The sequence below is a fragment of the Rattus norvegicus genome, chromosome 3 (assembly GCF_021556685.1).
Source record: "Rattus norvegicus strain SHRSP/BbbUtx chromosome 3, alternate assembly SHRSP_T2T, whole genome shotgun sequence".
NCBI classification, from domain to species: domain Eukaryota; kingdom Metazoa; phylum Chordata; class Mammalia; order Rodentia; family Muridae; genus Rattus; species Rattus norvegicus.
The window spans coordinates 61,154,333-61,171,876 of NC_141536.1; the positions used below are offsets into that span (position 1 = coordinate 61,154,333).

Sequence of the window (17,544 nt, forward strand, 5' to 3'; positions counted from 1 at the left end):
AAGAGAAGAGAAGAGAAGAGAAGAGAAGAGAAGAGAAGAGAAGAGAAGAGAAGAGAAAAGACAAGACAGGAAAAAGGTTTGGGGATGGCTCAGTGGGTTAAGTTTGATGCACAAGTATGAGAGCCAGTGTTCAGATCCCCAGGAACCCAGAAGCTCAAAAAAGACTGTTGCAAACAAGGTACAAGAGTCATACAAGGTCATACAAGGCTCCCATGCATACGATGTACTATGCCAGATCTGTACACACATATACAAACATGCACTCATATATATATATATATATATATCATACACACACAAAATTGAATTCGATGAAGTAATACATGAAATAAACATTACAAAAGGAACTAAGGTGTTCAGTCACTGACAATTTTACACTGGAAGACACTATTTTGCACCTTACCTATTTACTGAATTGTGTCTCTGTTATTGATCCGTCTAGAGAAAGAAAGAGAGGCTCTAACATCAACTTGATAGCCAAAGGGTTTTATCTGCTTTTTCAACCAGGAAGGCTTACTGTCTACTTGAGTGCTTGCATGAGCAGTGTAGGGAGACGGATCTCTAACACTCTCATTCTAAACCATGCACATTTTTAGTTTACACTGACTTTAGAAATATCCGACTTATGCCTGGTAAGAATGACTTCATTTCTGCATGACCAGCATGCATGCATTTCCACGGAAGGCGATCTAGAAGGCGAACGAATGCCTGTGGTGCTATGGGTATGTGAAACAGGATAGCTTCACTCTGACACACGAGCTCGCACCACAGAGTTGCTGGCACTATTCTTGTTTAGTCACGTTGGACATCCAGTCAAAATCGAATCTCTTGGGCCTCCCTCAATGCAAATTCAAGCCCACTATACATACAAGGAGAAGGAAGTGCTGGCGAAGTACCGCTAAGCATCAGTGAATCCAGCCACCCCACATTTTTCTTACCTGCACATTCCAATATGAAAACGTAATCTAATCCCCACGTAAGTTGGCATCATAGCTTTAAAGGAACTGGGTGCTCTGGTTACTGCCCTGAGGTATCATTGTCCATGCAGCTGCTTCTAACTTTAGTGAGCTTGTCAACAATAGGGCATGGTGGAAATGGGCCAGACAACTGCCCCGCTTGTGTATATAAGCAGCCACATGCACCAACAGCAGGGGAAGAAGAATGGTTTATTCATTAGCAATCTATAAATGCTATAATACACATTAGCAAAATGTATGTATTATGGATGTTAGGATATTTTTTTCTTAGTGAGTAATTTGATTCTTCCCCCTTTGTACAAGCTCAGCTCTTTCATGTTTGTATAGAGTAAAGTAGCCCAAACTTACATGGCCATAATTAGAAAAAATTCTAAAATCTTAAAACTGCTCCGCGTTGTTTTGAAACTACAAAACTTATCCTCTCACAATTTTCCCAGTGAGCGGTAAGTCTCTTTTCAGGACTAGAAATGAGGAAACTTCTATGGAAACAGAAGGGTAAGAGGCTCCCGACAGGCTAGCCTGGCTTGCTATTCTTAGTCTTGACTAAGCTGGTTGAGGCAGCTTTCACAGGAATGTCTTACTAACTGGTGTGAGGGACATGGTCTATTTAAAGCCAAGGCAATGGGTTTGCAAAGAAAAGCTTGCATTAGAACTATGGTGTACTTCTGGCTAAACCCCCAAATTCAAAATGAGCAGTCGGTTTTTATTTCTCTACCATCCCCTTCAAAAGCTCTATTCCTTAGCCTCTGTTTGCCCCCTCCTGATGACAACGCTTTCGGAGGCTCCTTCTCCGTAATGAAATGTTGTAATGTACCACCACCCAGAGATGCTTGAATTCCAAACGAAGACATCCAAACACTCAAAATCTAATCTGGACGAAACGCTGCAAATATTATTGGAAGGCACTGGGTCTCAATGTTGGACGGATTTCTGGAGAAGTCTCTTTGGCCTTCTTCTCCCACTCGGTAACCACAGCACATCCTCCAGCTCCAAGCCGCATAGCAACAGGAAGTGAGACAACTCGTAAAGCAAAGACCTGTTCCAAATTCCAGGCAGCAGCCAGTCTCAGCAGTAAACATTATCTTGAATGCGTAGCATCTTCATAATGCATTTAATGCATTTTATTCGTTCTCTTCGGGCAAGCAGTAACTATAATTTATATGTGAGTCGTCCAGACCCTCCAGAAGAGCCTATACAGTACTGTCAAACATTACGATTTAAAATTTTGAGTCTTTGGAATGAACACTTTCTGAACAAATTGTCGTTTTTCCTGTCCACTTATCCATGCCACCCAAATCCAGTTGGGTCAGGGCCTGCTGAGCAAACGGCTCTGATTGTGAAGCGCCATGTGGGTTTTAATTTTCTCAAGACTCTTTGGTGTTTTGTGGACATTTGTAGTGTTACAGCCTGGTTCAGAGTAGCCACATTAAATATATTTGTTGGATAAAGATAATTTACTATTTTTTTTCAAGAACAAGTTTGGGTTATGAATGGGGACAACGCATGTTGTCTGTAATTTTCCCAGTGATGCCCCATCCAGTGGTTTGTCCACACTTTTTTCTGTGTCCTTTCTTGACAAGGATGGCTATCCATGTTCATTTTGTCAGGGGCAAAGTGCCAAACAGTGGAACGTGGTTTTCATTCTATTACCTATTCGTGTTATATAAAAGTACACTCCTTAGTTAAGATCTACTGCTTCTGATCCAGTTTATGTGTCTGGCTCTCAGGTGACCAATCCGTTCAAATTTACAACAGGATTTGAAGAATTCATGCCTGCCATGTGGAATATATATGCTAAATCCTTTCCTTCTTACTCTCTGATAGGAAAGATGTTGCTATCCTAGAGGAGATTTTCCAGGGTAAGGTAATATAATAGTCTGGAAGCTTTTGTGTGGAAAACTTATTTTGAGAAAATGGATACCGGCCTGATTCTGTCATCCTATTCTTCCCAGCAAAGTAATTGTTTGTGACACAAAACGGGAGCCTTTAAGTCATAAATCCCCATTAACATCATGTAAATATAAGGATACATTTTGTTTGGGTCAGCTTGTAAGAAGGAAACACATTTTCTATCAGCATACTAACTTTTAAAATGTAGATTATAAACAAATGATGTTCCTTTGTAATGTAATATGGTTTCGGAAATTTCTAGAATGTTTTGTGTGTTAATGATATATTCACATGGCCAAGCAAGAAAATGCAAAGTGCTATTGAGCCGTTATGCATACAAATGTATCCTTGCATGAAATGGGTAGGGGGGAAATGCCATAAAACTTGGCAGCTTGACAGTTGTGCTTCTCATGGGTAAACATGAAGAAAACGAGTTTTTCAGAAACTTCCTGTGCATAAAAATATGCGAAGATAATGGACACAAAAGGCATTGTTACATGCCTTTAAAGGAAATCACATCTTATTTTTAAAATGGCATTTAGAGTGGCTTCCATTCTCTCACCTTGAGGTACAAAGTCCTTCTGTAAGGGCCTGAGTGAAGAGCACTAAGTTAGTTCCAGCAAAGTCAAAAGAAAACGTTTTCTGGGAACAATCAAATCAATTGTGACAGATCATTCTTACATATTATAATAGATGTATTGGGAAGCAGGAATAGATGTGGTTGGATGTGACTATACTGAGACTAACTCATCCCAATAGTTCATGGCTGGCAGGTGAATCTTGACTCAAAGTTTACCGTCCCCCCAAAAAAACCCAAAACTACAGACAGAAGCGCTGCAATCTTCTAGTGCATTGTTAAGATGAATCCCACACACATATATCTTCATGTTCTCATATGAAAATGAAGACATAAAGCCAGACATTCTCCAAAGTCTACTGCAACTCAGTGTCTGGGAACTTTTGGGGATGATTTTGGTCACATTGAGAGTAGAAGTGTGTCTTATGATCAACTTTAAAAATTAAATGTTAAGTATGGTCTAGTTCCTTGGCAGAATATTATTTGTTTGTATCAGAAAAATCACTTCACACACTACATTTCAATTTTTTGTTGTTTGTTTTGGGATGGGGTCTTATGTAGCCCATACTGACCTCGAACTTGTTCTGTAACCAAGACTGGCCTTGAACTCCTGCTCTCTCTGCCGAAAAGCAGGCATGTACTATCTTACTTGGCTTCATTTCATTTTATGTAATACTCTAGATACCTGTGTCTAAACAAATGACACATATAGATGCCAAATATTGTCACCATGGAAATATCAACCAAGTCCCCTCTTGCAGTCATGGTCCAAAGTAGAATAAGACATAACTTCATTTTATTTTGCTAAAGGTCATCAAAAAGTATTCTTCCTGATTATTTTGCCACTGGTTTGGTGTTTGTAAAATTCAGCGTATGGATGTCCCACTTCAACATGCCTGCTGTATCTCCACAAAGACAGAAACAAACAAAAGTCAAAATTACCCAAGGTTTTCAAAGGTCTTTCAACTGCGAAAGGATAGCCTGAAGATTAATTGGACTAGAAGCAGAAGCGATGGAGAATGATACTTCTCTCAGTAATTATGAGTGTGTTAACGTGATACCTGATTCCTAAACCCGCATGTCTCTGCTTGCTCATTCCTGAAGTGGTACAGACAATCCTGGGGCATCCCTACTATGACTGGAAGGGTCATCTGTCCTCTGGGCTGGCTCTGAATGCTAGTTCATCATGAGGCTGTCCCTGTAAATAGAAGTTCTGGGAGGCTTTAAGCAGGGGAACCAAGCTTCATAAATGCCACAGCTCTTCAGGGACATGGAAACCCAGAGAGGCGGGGCTGGGAACCTATGTAGCCTGCTTCACTGGGACTGGAAATGCACATAGCATTTCACCAACCGGTTCTCTCTCTCTCTCTCTCTCTCTCTCTCTCTCTCTCTCTCTCTCTCTCTCTCTCTCTCTCTGTAGTTGCAGAGCTGCGCCATCTCTGCAGGGAGAGAAGTTTGGGCAAAGCAAAGGAAAAGGAGAAAGAAGCAGATGAAAGGGAGGGGAAGAACTAAGGAAATTTAGAAAAAGATCATTTTTTGAAAATGGCCATGAATCTTTCATAGCCCTGGGAGAACCAAGAAGCTCTGGACGAAACAGAGCTAACAGAAGTGTAAACTGTGGCAGAGGGAAGCGGAAGAGGCTGCTCCCTGTGTACAGGGCAGAATACACTGTGGGCTCACCAGAAAGTGAACCAGGCCAGGAATGGGAAGCAGGCAGTGTCGGAGCACACTGCTATGGTAAAAGCCAAGTCAGCGCCTTCTCCCTCGCCCCTCCTTTTGAACCGGATCCTAGCAGCTTCTCCCCATCTCTCACTTTCCTTCCAGCATGTGCCCTCTTGCACCCGCCTGTGATCTGCCAGAAGGGCAGGAGCTCCAGAGCAAACCATCATTAAAGCTCCATTACCCACTCTTTAACCCGTGAGTTAATGGTTATCGGTACCCGGTGGACCTAAATTATGCCGATGGGGCATAAACCAAGAATTCAAGAAAGTTAGCTGCCTTTCCCCTCAGCCCCCTTTTCAGTGGACTCAGAAAGACAGACAGACGTGGCGTCGTCATTTTCCTTGTGTCTTCCCCAGAGCAAGTGCATGATTGATGGAAAACCACTATGCTCAGCACTAGTCAGGCAACCCACAGCCCATGAATGCAAATCTCAACTGTGGGGCTGGAAGTGAATATGTGTCCTGGCTGAGAACTGTTGATGGAGTCAAGGGGAAGTTGTATCTGTGTGGATGTAGGAGCATAGAGGACCTCTTACCCTTTCCTTTTCCCTGAAAATTCTTTAGTCAGAAAAGGCATCTGTTTACATCAACAGCAACTTGACTTTGGAAAATGTTCTGCAGTCTCCCGGAGAAGTGCCTTCTCTCTGCCCTCAGCACTGCCTACACCCTGAGTCAATGCAACTTAAATAGAATGTCAGCAGGCTAGAGCAAGCTACCACATTGGACAGTGCCACCCTTCCCTCTGTGCCCTGAAAAAGCTGTGTCCAATCGCACAGACTAGAACACACACACACACACACACACACACACACACACACACACACACACACACACGAAAAGCAGTAACTAAGGTCCCAGATCTCCAATCTTGTGTTTGAGGTTTTTCTATGCACTGACACCATCCTAACGTTGACAGTTTTGGGAGTTTGATGTTTCCTCAAGCTTTGGGTACTCTGAGGCTACAGAGAATAAAAGGGCATGGGTAAGAAAACCGAGTTCTGATATTTTCCCCACCGTGTGTGTGTGTGTATGTGTGTGTGTGTGTGTGTGTGTGTGTGTGTAAGCATTATATATGCACATGCACAGACACTGGGACACATGCTTTGGACCCAAGGTGTCCTTTCAAAGCCCTACCTCATTGATCTCCTCTCGTGTGGTGCAGTACTCCAAGCTGCAGGCCAGGACCTGTTCATATTCCTTGGCTTTGGCACTCCAATCCCTGCTATCCAGTTCGAGGGCCTCCAGCTGCTGCTGCAGGCTCTTTGCAGAAATATTCGAGCAATTCTGGAAATGAAGGATGTGGAAATAACAAGAGGAACCCGTGAGATGGCCACATAATATACCATTTGCCTGCATTATAATGCTCACAAATGGCTTCAAAGGAGATATAGGGTCCTAATTTATTTTACCCTAAACATATTTGAATCTAATGATTTGAGAAAGAAGCCAGACACTCAACATTATGGAATAGACGTTTCTATTCTTGACTCTCATCATCATGCCCAACTCCTCAGAGACGCCACTCATGATAAGGTCTAATTTTTACTTCAAAAAGCATAAAATATGCATTAGAAACATTCTGCCACGGCGCTGTAATTTTCCCGTCAACTTGAGTTTAACCTCAGGTTCATTATGCGAGTGCTCCAATCTCTATCTAGTGCAGGAAGGATGCTGGAACCGAGGCCAGGAGAGGGCTGGAGCACAGTTTGTGTTATGTGTGCAAAGTGAGACATTCTACCTTCTTAGTTTTAAAACAATAACTTTACAAATATAATAAAACTCTTTAGAAAATGTTGACACTGGCAAAAGTCAATTCTTTTTAACAGTAACAAATTCGTATATTCTGCCTTTTAACTTAAAGAATAGATGCTGGGCTCTCTATATCACATAGAGCCTGGTGGAGATCTTAAGTGAGCTTTGAAGTAAAATTGGACATGTGGTTTTATTCGTAGTGAAGTAAACATAACCTTTCCCTCTCAAAGTACGAGTTTAGGGAATTCGTAAACATCAGAGTTCAGTGTATTAGTTATGAATTAGTTATGAATGTTTGACTAGAAGGTGCTTTCTGATCTTTTAGGCTCCTCTATTAACATCTGACCAGTGGAATAAAGCAAGTAAAAAGACTGGTGCCACAGCCCAGGCCAGAAACAGAGGATCTGGAGCATCCCCTCTGGGCTTTTATGGATGAGTGGCCAGTGTCTTTGACTTCAACTTTTCCTCTATAAGATGGGGCTGCTCATCCGGTAAGACTCAAGGACCTAGTAGACTTCCAGACCTGCAATCCTGAAGCATCACTGCCCGGCAGAAATGCATTACAAGTCATGAAGTAATTGGACAACTTCCAATTGTCTCATTGAAAGTCAAAGAAGAAATAAGCAAAACTAACCTTCATAGTATAATTTAGTTTATCATGTATGCCCAAATATCATCACTTTATATCACATATCCAATATAGAAGTATTAGCTTTTTTTTTTTACCTCACATCTTCGAAATCTAATAGGTGTATTGTTTGAATTTTTCTCAGTTGTAGTTAAATTTCTATCAGAAATAATTGATGTAGATTTAAATTTCTCAAAACGTACAGTTTCTTACATGGAGTCACATGCTCAAGTAGTTTCTGAATGGATTAAGAGGTTTCCAACAATAATATTTACAGTTAACTTAGTTCGAATTAAATAAAAGTTTAGGTTCTTAGTTGCTTTAGACACATTTCAAATGCAGAAACCTAATGCCCACCTGAGATCGTGGCTCTATATAAATTAACAGGAGAATAAGATGCATTAAAATAGGGTTTATAGGCTCAGACTGTTCTCCTTAGGCTTGTTTGTTTGTTGATGGTGGTGGAAATTAGAACTAATATTCACCCCAATGATTAATGACTTTCTGCCTTTTAAAGTTTAACATACTGGGGCTATGGGATGGCTTAACAATGATTCGCTTGGTATGAGGTTCTTTGTTCAATCCCCAGCACCGCACACAAAAGCAACCACTCATATTTAACATATACTCAGCAATCTGCCTGTTTCTTTCATAGTACCGGCGAGAGAGAGATAGCAATGGCGATACTCCAAGACGCTTACAGGTCGTTGCACGGATGAAATGATGTCCACTCCTAAGGATAAGGCCAGCCGATGGAGATGGTCTATGTGTGCCCGTCTTCCTTGAGAACGGCCCAGTTGCATCAGGACCTCCTTAGAACCTTCCAGTTCCATGGGCTGTGCTAGGAGCTCCAGTTCTCTTGGTTTGATGAGATGGGTCAGCTGGAATTCAGAACATTAGCCCTTAACTGGATTTTCCCAAAGCCCACTTTCTGTAATGCTAGCTTGGTGAGACACTCACTAGCCCACCCAGAATCATCCATCCTATGGATGACGATAGAGGTGCACATTGCAGTAGTGTGACCCCAACAGGAATACATGGATCAGGTCACATTTTTCAAATCTGTGAAAGAAGGCGATGCATTCTGGGCCCACGACCCCAAACTTTAGCAAGCTCTTAGTCTGTGGTTTATGTAAACTCAAAAAATATTTTCCGGGGTTGGGGATTTAGCTCAGTGGTAGAGTGCTTGCCTAGCAAGCGCAAGGCCCCGGGTTCGGTCCTCAGCTCCGGGGGAAAAAAATATTTTCCTTTTAGATGTGTACGAGTGTTTCTGCCTGCATACCTGTCTGCGTACCAAGTGTATAGAGAGTGTTGGAGACCTGAACTGGCGATACAGATGGTTGTGAACTGCCATGAAATAACCAATGAATTTTTTTTTCCTGAGCACGTCACGCTGAAAGCTTCTTGGGATGACAAAATAAAAAAGAAAGAACTTGGGTTTTGACCACCCCTCCTCCCCAAAACTAAGACTTGAGTGGGAATAGTAAAATCAAGTTGAGGCGCCAGACATGGCCTGTGAGTGCCACGGCAGAAGAGAGGGTCACTGCTTGGGAGAGGGCGGCTGGAAGGAGGCAACTGAGAGAAGAGATCTGCCAGCAAGGGCCAAGCTGGGAGTCAGGCTTAGCTGTAGGAATGCGTGTGCCATATTCAAAGGGCAGGGAAGGCAGCAGCCTGGCTAGAGTATGAAGCAGGATAGAGGAATAGTGGGAAATAGAATTAGCCGTCAGGGTGAATGAACCTCTTAGACTTAGACGAGTGATTTGTTTTTCATTTATTGCACAGTCAAAACCTTTATTAAACAACCCCAGCAAGAATTACCTCTTCCTTGACCTGGTGGAACTGGACTGTCTTGTACAGGATTTCCTCATATTCCTGGATTCGCTCTCTCTGCCTCTGATGGAGATGGATAAGGTCCTTCAGTTGTTCAGCCTTCTCCTTCAAAGGAACTCCCTGACCACTTAGCACTTCCCACTCTTTCATGATTTGCTGAACGTCCTCATGCAGTTGCTGGAAAGAATGAAAGTCGTGCAGGAAGTGAGTTTTTATTTTGCAGTGAATGTTCTGATTGTCTAAATAGCGCATCATTTTCTCACTTGCTAACTAACAGATCCCTATGAGCCTTCTCAAGACCCAGATACTGTGCTTAATGAAGAAGACATAGAGACACGCGGTTCAGTCCCTATCTTCTCAGGACTTTGTAAGCAACATGGGGGATAAAGGCAGGGGTTTCAGAGATAGAGGTAAAAATGGAAGGCCACATGCGTCTACAATATATCAACTGCACTGGACTTCTGTTAAGTCAATATACTTCTTCGGACATTTAATATAGAGTAGAATCGTATAGTATGATAAGGACACATAGAGAAGTATAAAAATACATCAGGGGAATCACTTGTGCTCCACAAGGAAAGAATGATCAGTATGAGCCACCAGCTGAACAGCGCACAAGATTTGCTGCCTCAAGGCTGTCATGCCATCGTCCACAAATAGCTACCACATGGAGAAGGGATCAACGGCCTTCCCTCTCAGTCAGCACTGCTCAGGCATCCCATGTAGGAATCCAGACCCTAGAGGAGAGCTTCCAAATGCCACGCTGCTTCAAGAGAATTCTACTCTTATCCCAGGAGTGGATCTTGTATCAAAGGAAACAGTAAAAGAAATGCTGTAGGCTAGGGACATAATCTTCAGAAGACTGGCTTGCCTAGGATTGCCGAGTTCAAATTAAGTATTTGGACCTCAAATAGGTGGAAGATATCATAGCAACAGAACTAAATACTTATAGCAATGGCTCTTAAGCTTGTGTACCACACAGGATCTAGCAAGTTGGGCTAGTCCCACTTCATGTGAGTTTGGATAGGAGAGTTTGCTGTGGATTGAGATGCCATGTATGTGTATGTGTGTACGGAGTACAGTGGTTACGCTTCACATGTGTTTTATCTTAACAGAACCTGCAATTAGATATCCCCCAAAGGAATCTCCAAACAGCTAACTCAGGAGTTCCTCAGAGCCAATACGTATTTAGTAGTAACAGATAGATGTGTCTTAAGTTTTTCAACAAAACCCAGAAATCTAATAGCATGTGGACTGGGAGAATGGAGGCAAGAAGATCAAGGGTTCAAGGCTACCCTTGGCTATATAAGCTTGAAGTTAGCCTGGGGTTGAGACTCTGTCTCATAAATAAATGCTGACAGTCAACTTGTCTTAAAAGTTGTGTCACAGAACGGCAGGGGTATGGGTGGAGGTTGGGGTTAATCAGTTAAGGGCCTACGACCTGACTTATGACTTTATATCTTGTCCTCAGAGAGCTTCCTTGAAAGGTGACTGAAGCCCACCGAAAAAATGATCCGGAAGGGGGTGTGGTCAGAGCCGGATGCTTGTGAGTCACTGGAATAGTGACATACCAGGGATTTGTGGACCAGTGATAATAAAGGTCAGAGGTTGCCAATTTTGTTCTGAGGTGGCCTTAATTCTCCCTCCCTAAGGGAATAGTGACTACATGATAAATATATCAATAAATTAACTTGAAATATAAAGTAAATTAATGATGAAAATATATTCAGGATACACCACTACGGCTTACATGTTTGGGTATCATCAAATACAAAAGTATGTCTGGGAGCAGTGAGAAAACCTGTCGTTATAGGGTTTAAGAGAAAGGGAGTACTTTTGTTAAAGAGAAGGGATGCTTATAAGGCAAACTATAACTGGGGACTCTGGGGAGATTCTTCACCCAAATCCATTCATTGACATCTCCACCTGGAGCTGAGGCTGCATTGCGATCCACCTTCTTCGCAGATCTGACATGCTCTGGAGGTTCCCTCCAAGGTCCAGCGCAGAGACAGGCATCAGAACTTCATGGAGAAGTTTTACATTGTGAGTTGTCTGGAACAGACATTGACAATTAAGAACGTGTTTCTCGCAACTCAGCACATGTGGTCGCCTCAGTGGTGATGCGGTGTGCAGAGCTTTTCAAGCCTTGTAAACACTGACCCTTGCCAGAGAGGTCACACATATCCCTTGATCTCCTGTGGTTTTTATGTTTGTTGGTTTTAAGATTTACTTATTTTATGTATATGAGTACAGTGTCACTGTCTTCAGACACACCAGACGAGAGCATCTGATCCCATTACAGATGGTTGTGAGCCACCATGTGGTTGCTGGGAATTGAACTCAGGACCTCTGGAAGAGCAGTCAGGGCTGCTCTCAACCTCTGAGCCATCTCTCCAGCCCTTATGTTATTTTTTTAAATCATGATAACATATAACAAAATGCACAATTTTACCCTTTCTTGTATACAATTAAGTCACCACCAATCACCTACAGGTGCTCTCATCAACCTGAACAGGACCTCCAAACTTGTCAAGCAGCACCCCCGTTCCCTCCTCCCTCCTTGCATCCTCTGGTAGCATCCGTACTGATCTTCGTTTCTGAATTTGTCTACAGGGCTGCAAATAAGCAGAGCCACTCGATTTCTGTGCTTCTGTGCTGGGCTGATTTCTCTTGCCTCATGGTTTTAAGGCTCCAGCACGTTGCACAGATGAAAATGTATTCTTTGAGAGGTAACATTCGACATTCCTTTTCGTTTGTTTCCATACTAGGGTACAAACCTGGAGCTTTACGTAAGCTTGGCCTTGCACTGAGCCATTGCCCACCCAAAGCCTTACCTTTTTAAGTTTCTCTTTGAACGTTTCCCACCGTTCTTTCACAGGCTTGCCTTCCATGGCTTTGAGGTGCCATGCCATTCGGAGACGGCTGAGCTCTTCCCTTCCGTTTGTTTGCTTTTCCATCACGTTCTCCACAATGTGCATTTCCTTTTTAACATTTAATATCTCACTCTCTTTTGCCTGTTGAATTAATAATCCGTGTAATAGCTTTCTTTCCTAAGAGATATATTTTTCTTTTGCATTCGGCTATTTTAGGCGGCAAGTACTTCATCACACCCAAGCAGGACACAGACAAGCCTGAGTTTGTGTACAGAGGCACAACTAAACGCTTAGACCTACAGTCTCTCTGTAGACATCAGGTGCAGAGTCTTTAAAGGCCTCAGCAGTGTTTCAGTGATTTTAAGGGGGGGGATTGAATAATAAAATTCTATATTCTGTAATTGTGATTATTAAATTTCATAAATTATTAGAGACATTAGACCACAGTGGGAGTAACTACAGTATATTTTTATATATGTTATAAAGTCATGGTATCTTTTATGTATTATTAAGAAGCTATTAAAAAATAAAATATCCTTTAATATAATATAAGCTGGGAATTGTATTTTTATCGATGACAACTTTTATCGATATGTATTTCATCGATAGTCTTAAGGGTACAGTGGTCTCAGTAGGGCCTAGAAAAGGCAAGCTATCATATGACGTGTTGATGGTTAGCAAGCAGGGTGTAAGTGATTTTGAATTTGGCAGAGTTAGTATCAATAATTTGCTTTCTGTCTGGTTAGTGAACATGACCCTCATTTTACTTCAGTGTAGTGCCTGGAAATTCTTGTTGTAATGTAGTCTAAATAAGGTGTTAAATTATCCACTCATTTTACGTTTATATCCAGGTACCATGGACTGCTCTCTGATCTTTCTTTTCAGATGCCTTGGTAGCGAGGAAGCTAATGCTTGACAGAATTCTCAGTATTCACCACTGTGGATTAATACGTTGGCACATTTATCTGCCAGAACTCTGGCCAAAGTCAATCTCATTCAGACAAACTTTAGATGGAAAAAATCAATTTCAAGCTTGAAAATACTAGTCTCAGAAACATACCCAACTCGGGACAAAGAGCCAGCTCCCATCTCCCTACCCCTGGCTAACCCGTCATCACACTTCAGCAGTGTGCTCTTACACGACCAGTGCTCTGTGTGTAGGAAGAGAAATATCTTTATCAGCAATTTCACCTATCAGTAGGTCAGCCAACCAGTAAACTTAATTATTATGTAGACTTTATTTTTTATCAACAAGGAACCTATTGCTAGAATATGGAAAAGAACTTAAAGTAACAATGGTGACGTCAAGATATCAGACTCTGTGGAAGTTAGTGGGATGATATGGTCTATTTCCAGGAACTCTATGACATGGGATTTCCTAATAACTTGCTAATTTAGGCATAGATACAAGATTCGAGTTTGGATCCATTTCCTTCTGCAAACCATTCCACATGAAGATAATGTCATCTGATTATTTATATGTGATTCCTGACCCTTAGTAAGGACTCACCAACCTGGATAAAAGACAGGACTGCAGATCAGAAGGCAAGAGAAAACCCATACAGCAGAAGTGTCCCCAGATTCAGCTACGGGAGGTGACTGGGACACACTCTACACAGCCTGGATGAAGATGGCCCAAGGAAGTGTTGGGAAAGATGAAGAATGAATGTGAGTGAAAACCTCAACAATTACATTTACCTTTAAGACCACCTGGCATTTCCACAATTGAAAAAAAAATTCCAAAACTCGGCAATAAATGACTATGCAAAAAAAGACAAATTGCAAATAGTTTAATTTTCTTGTAATATAAAGTATAAATGCCTAAACTAGAGATGGCAGGAGATACACCAAGTCAAGCAAGTATTTAAAAAGTATAGAGTGAGTCAATGTTTCAAATGAAAAATAACTTGGTTTCCCAATATGAATAAATCACTTAAGATTTTTTTCTGCTGCCTAACGAGGGTGTGAACTAATTTATAACTATTCAGTGCTGTGCTTCTACCCGGGCTCATCACTCATGTTCTTCAAACAACACAAGCCAAAGCAAAGAAAAAAATTGGTGATTGAAGGCCAAGGAGATGACTGTTACAACCCGATTCCGCCAAGTGACTTCTGTCTCCAGATTCCTTCCCCAGCTCTCCAGAAAATGGCAAATGTCAGCCATCTTTAAACCTCTATAGAAAGAAGGTCTAGACTATTAGAGAAAGGAAGATGGCCTAGTTCTCTGAGGGGTGCCATTCAGTGTATGGATAAGTTTCACACTGACCACGTGTTCAGATCTGTGCTTACAGATCGCTTGGGTATCCGGGAAGAATGGCTTAAAAAACGGAGTCAGGAGTTGTGGCTCACACACACGTAGGCACAGTGGTGATTAGATTAAAGCAGGGGGAAAGCATTAATTGTTCCTTTTTTTAATAAAACCTGCTAATCAATGTATTACTTCAGGAACTAGGATGTCAATCTTCCTTTCAGACATTTTTGCTAAAGAAGTAATTACAGTTATAGAAGGCTGGCTTGACAAATCTACAGAATGAAACCCGAGAGAAGTAGTGAAGAGAGTAGATAGATCTAAATTAGTTTAACAAGATGAATCGCCGGCTAAGGCCAAATGAAGTAAGGTGAGAACCATCCGGGCCCACATCTTATGGAAAAGTTAAATGGCAGATGCAGAAAGCCCTGACTAAACTGAATCTAGGATTTCAAAGGTCACACGAGTGGTACTGGATCGACACGTAATAAGAGAACAATTAAGAGAGATTACTGCTTAAAGTGTTAGCACCCTCGTGTCTCAGCTACAAGGAAAATGTCTGGTTGATTGCCATTCGGCCTCTGAATGGGTTTAGCAAGCAGAAATTTTGGCAAAGCAGATCAGCCTGAAGGAAGAAATTAAACTACATCATAAAAGATAAATTTGCAAATGTGTAGCTGTAGGAAAGACTCACATTAAACGTGGCAACTGCTTTCAATGTCGGAAAGGATTTCATATGTATGAGAAATTACCTATGGATGGTTTTATGCCTGCCTCGCTACAGAGGTGCAGTACGAGATACGAAGACGGACTTATTTAACATTTTAAAAACATTCCTTTTTAAACAGCTAGCATTTTTCCAACAATAAAACGAGCTGTTTGGGGAAATTCATGAGGTTTCTGAGGGAGAAGTGAATTAACCACATTTTAAGGATTCTCTAGGCAGCTTCAGATACATGAATGGCTGACATAAAGGGCCCTGTGGGGTTTGCTCATTGAACTCAGGGAAACCAAGGCTTAGGACGTAGCTCTAAATGCAGTGGATCTCTACAAGGACTGGGCATAGAGGAGATGCCAAGGGAGAGATAACAGAGCATATGCCACGTGAACACAAAGGGAGGGAATACTGGGAGTGAGAGGCTGAAGCAGGGGTGGGTATGAGGGAGTGAGGAAGAAGAACACAGGGTTGGAGGTAGCGTTAAAGCAACGTCAAAAATGGATAAAATCAATCGTTGAAATCCCACTATTTTGCAAGCTAATTAAAAGTTGTAATTAAAAATATGGATCTGTTAAGCCGGGAAGAAATTCTTCAGAACAAAGATTTATCCTAATCACTGTCTCTGGGTCCCTGTAAATTTTGTAAGGACCTTGCTGTCAACATAACTCAAAACCTCCGCACAGACTTCTGGGAAGTCTATACTAATAATCACATAGCACTTGACTCAGGGTGGCTAAAGCAGCTTTCTTGTGACACATGCGCTCTGCGACAGTAAAGCTTCTGAATGTTGGGCTTCAGAACAAGTCTAGCTTGACAGAAGATGAGGAGGCCTTCCTCAGGCAGCATGGCTAACTAACGGACAAGCTGAACGTGATTCTGACTTTGAGGAATCATATCCACAAAAAGGCACTGGCTTCTTAATGTTATTCTCACCATGCTTATTAAGTTCAGGAACTCGAGGCTCAAGTCCTGGGTCAAAAAACTCTTCTTTAGAAATAGCTGCCATTTTCTTTCGGCAGAGTTAGACTGGCACGTGACCACAGCATCGTCTTCATCTTCCCAAGGGCTTTCGGTCAGATAAAATTCCTTTAGGCTCTGAAGCTGCTCCTCTACCTAAAACAGGAGAAGGCAGATGAGAGTTAAGAAATATTTTAAATAAAAAAGATACAGAGTCCCTTTGGAGCTAGTATAAAATTAAACTGAAACTCCAGTTTTCGGCATTCTTTAAATAATTATTGACTATTTCCAGGGTTCTGAAAACCAAGAGAAGCTGCTCAGATTGCTGACAGACTGGAGTCCCACTGCATAACAAAAGGAGTTGGTAAGGTCGTTGTTGCCAATCAGAAATATTTATTGTACTCTAGATTATTTTTATGCATATTCTACAATGAGAATAATTTATTTCAGAGATCAGGTGGCTGCTCTGTTTAAAACTGAGTTTTATAATAAATAAAGGAACAAATAAAAATCAGGAAAATACAAATCAGGAAAAAAGCAATTCAACAAAAGACAATTAGTACTTTGTATATTAGAGTATTGTGATTTGTTATTTTAATGTAATATTTTATAAATTCTTTGAAAATGTAATACGATGTGTTTTGATCACACTCACCACCTATTTCTACAGTTTTCCCAGATCCACCCCCACCTCCCGATTCCCTCCCAAATTCTTTTTCTCTTCTTTGTTTTGTAGCTATAACCTACAGAGTCTGATGGGTGCTGCCCATCTTTACCCACAGGGTGGGACCATCCACTGAAGCACAGTCAACCTACCAGAGGTTACCCCTTAAAGAAAACTATCTCAGGGCTGTAGAGATGACTCAGTGGTTAAGAACAATGGCTGCTCTTCCAGAGGACTCAGGTTCAATTCCCAGTACTCATGTGATGGCTCACAACCATCTGTAACTCCAGTACTAGGGGAACTGATACCCTTTTCTGACTTCCACCGACACTAGGCATATATGAAGCACACAGACACACATGCAAGTAAAACACCCATACACATTTATGATACGGTACGATTTGATGCAATAATAAATAAAAAGAAAACTGACTCTCCCCCACCCCCAGTAGCCATCAACTATCAATAGCTCTTCAGTTAGAGCCCTCCCCCACCCTCCATGCTAGAACATTGATTGGCTTGATTTTATGCACATAACTCCAGTTCCTATGAATTCACAAGTAGAGTGCTCCTGTCCTGTCTAGAGGACACTGCTCTCCTGCACTTCTCTGGGACCTTTGGCTCTTATAGTCTCTGCTCACCCTCTGGGCCTTGGAGAGGGGTTGGGTGAAGTATATACCCATTTGTGGCTGAGCATTCTACTATACAA

At 41.7% G+C, this 17,544-nt stretch overlaps 1 protein-coding gene across 3 annotated transcripts in view; it reads right to left on the reverse strand.

The window, feature by feature from the left end:
* Ccdc141 (coiled-coil domain containing 141) overlaps positions 1 to 17,544 on the reverse strand; it is a 160,229-nt gene that overhangs the window by 23,085 nt on the left and 119,600 nt on the right. For all 3 annotated transcript variants that reach the window (XM_087651716.1, NM_001430394.1, XM_087651717.1), the window contains 6 exon segments: positions 16,148 to 16,327; positions 12,210 to 12,389; positions 11,302 to 11,427; positions 9,364 to 9,552; positions 8,247 to 8,426; positions 6,300 to 6,449 (listed from right to left, as the gene is read on the reverse strand). In XM_087651716.1, the coding sequence (XP_087507842.1) occupies positions 6,300 to 6,449; positions 8,247 to 8,426; positions 9,364 to 9,552; positions 11,302 to 11,427; positions 12,210 to 12,389; positions 16,148 to 16,327 (1,005 nt within the window).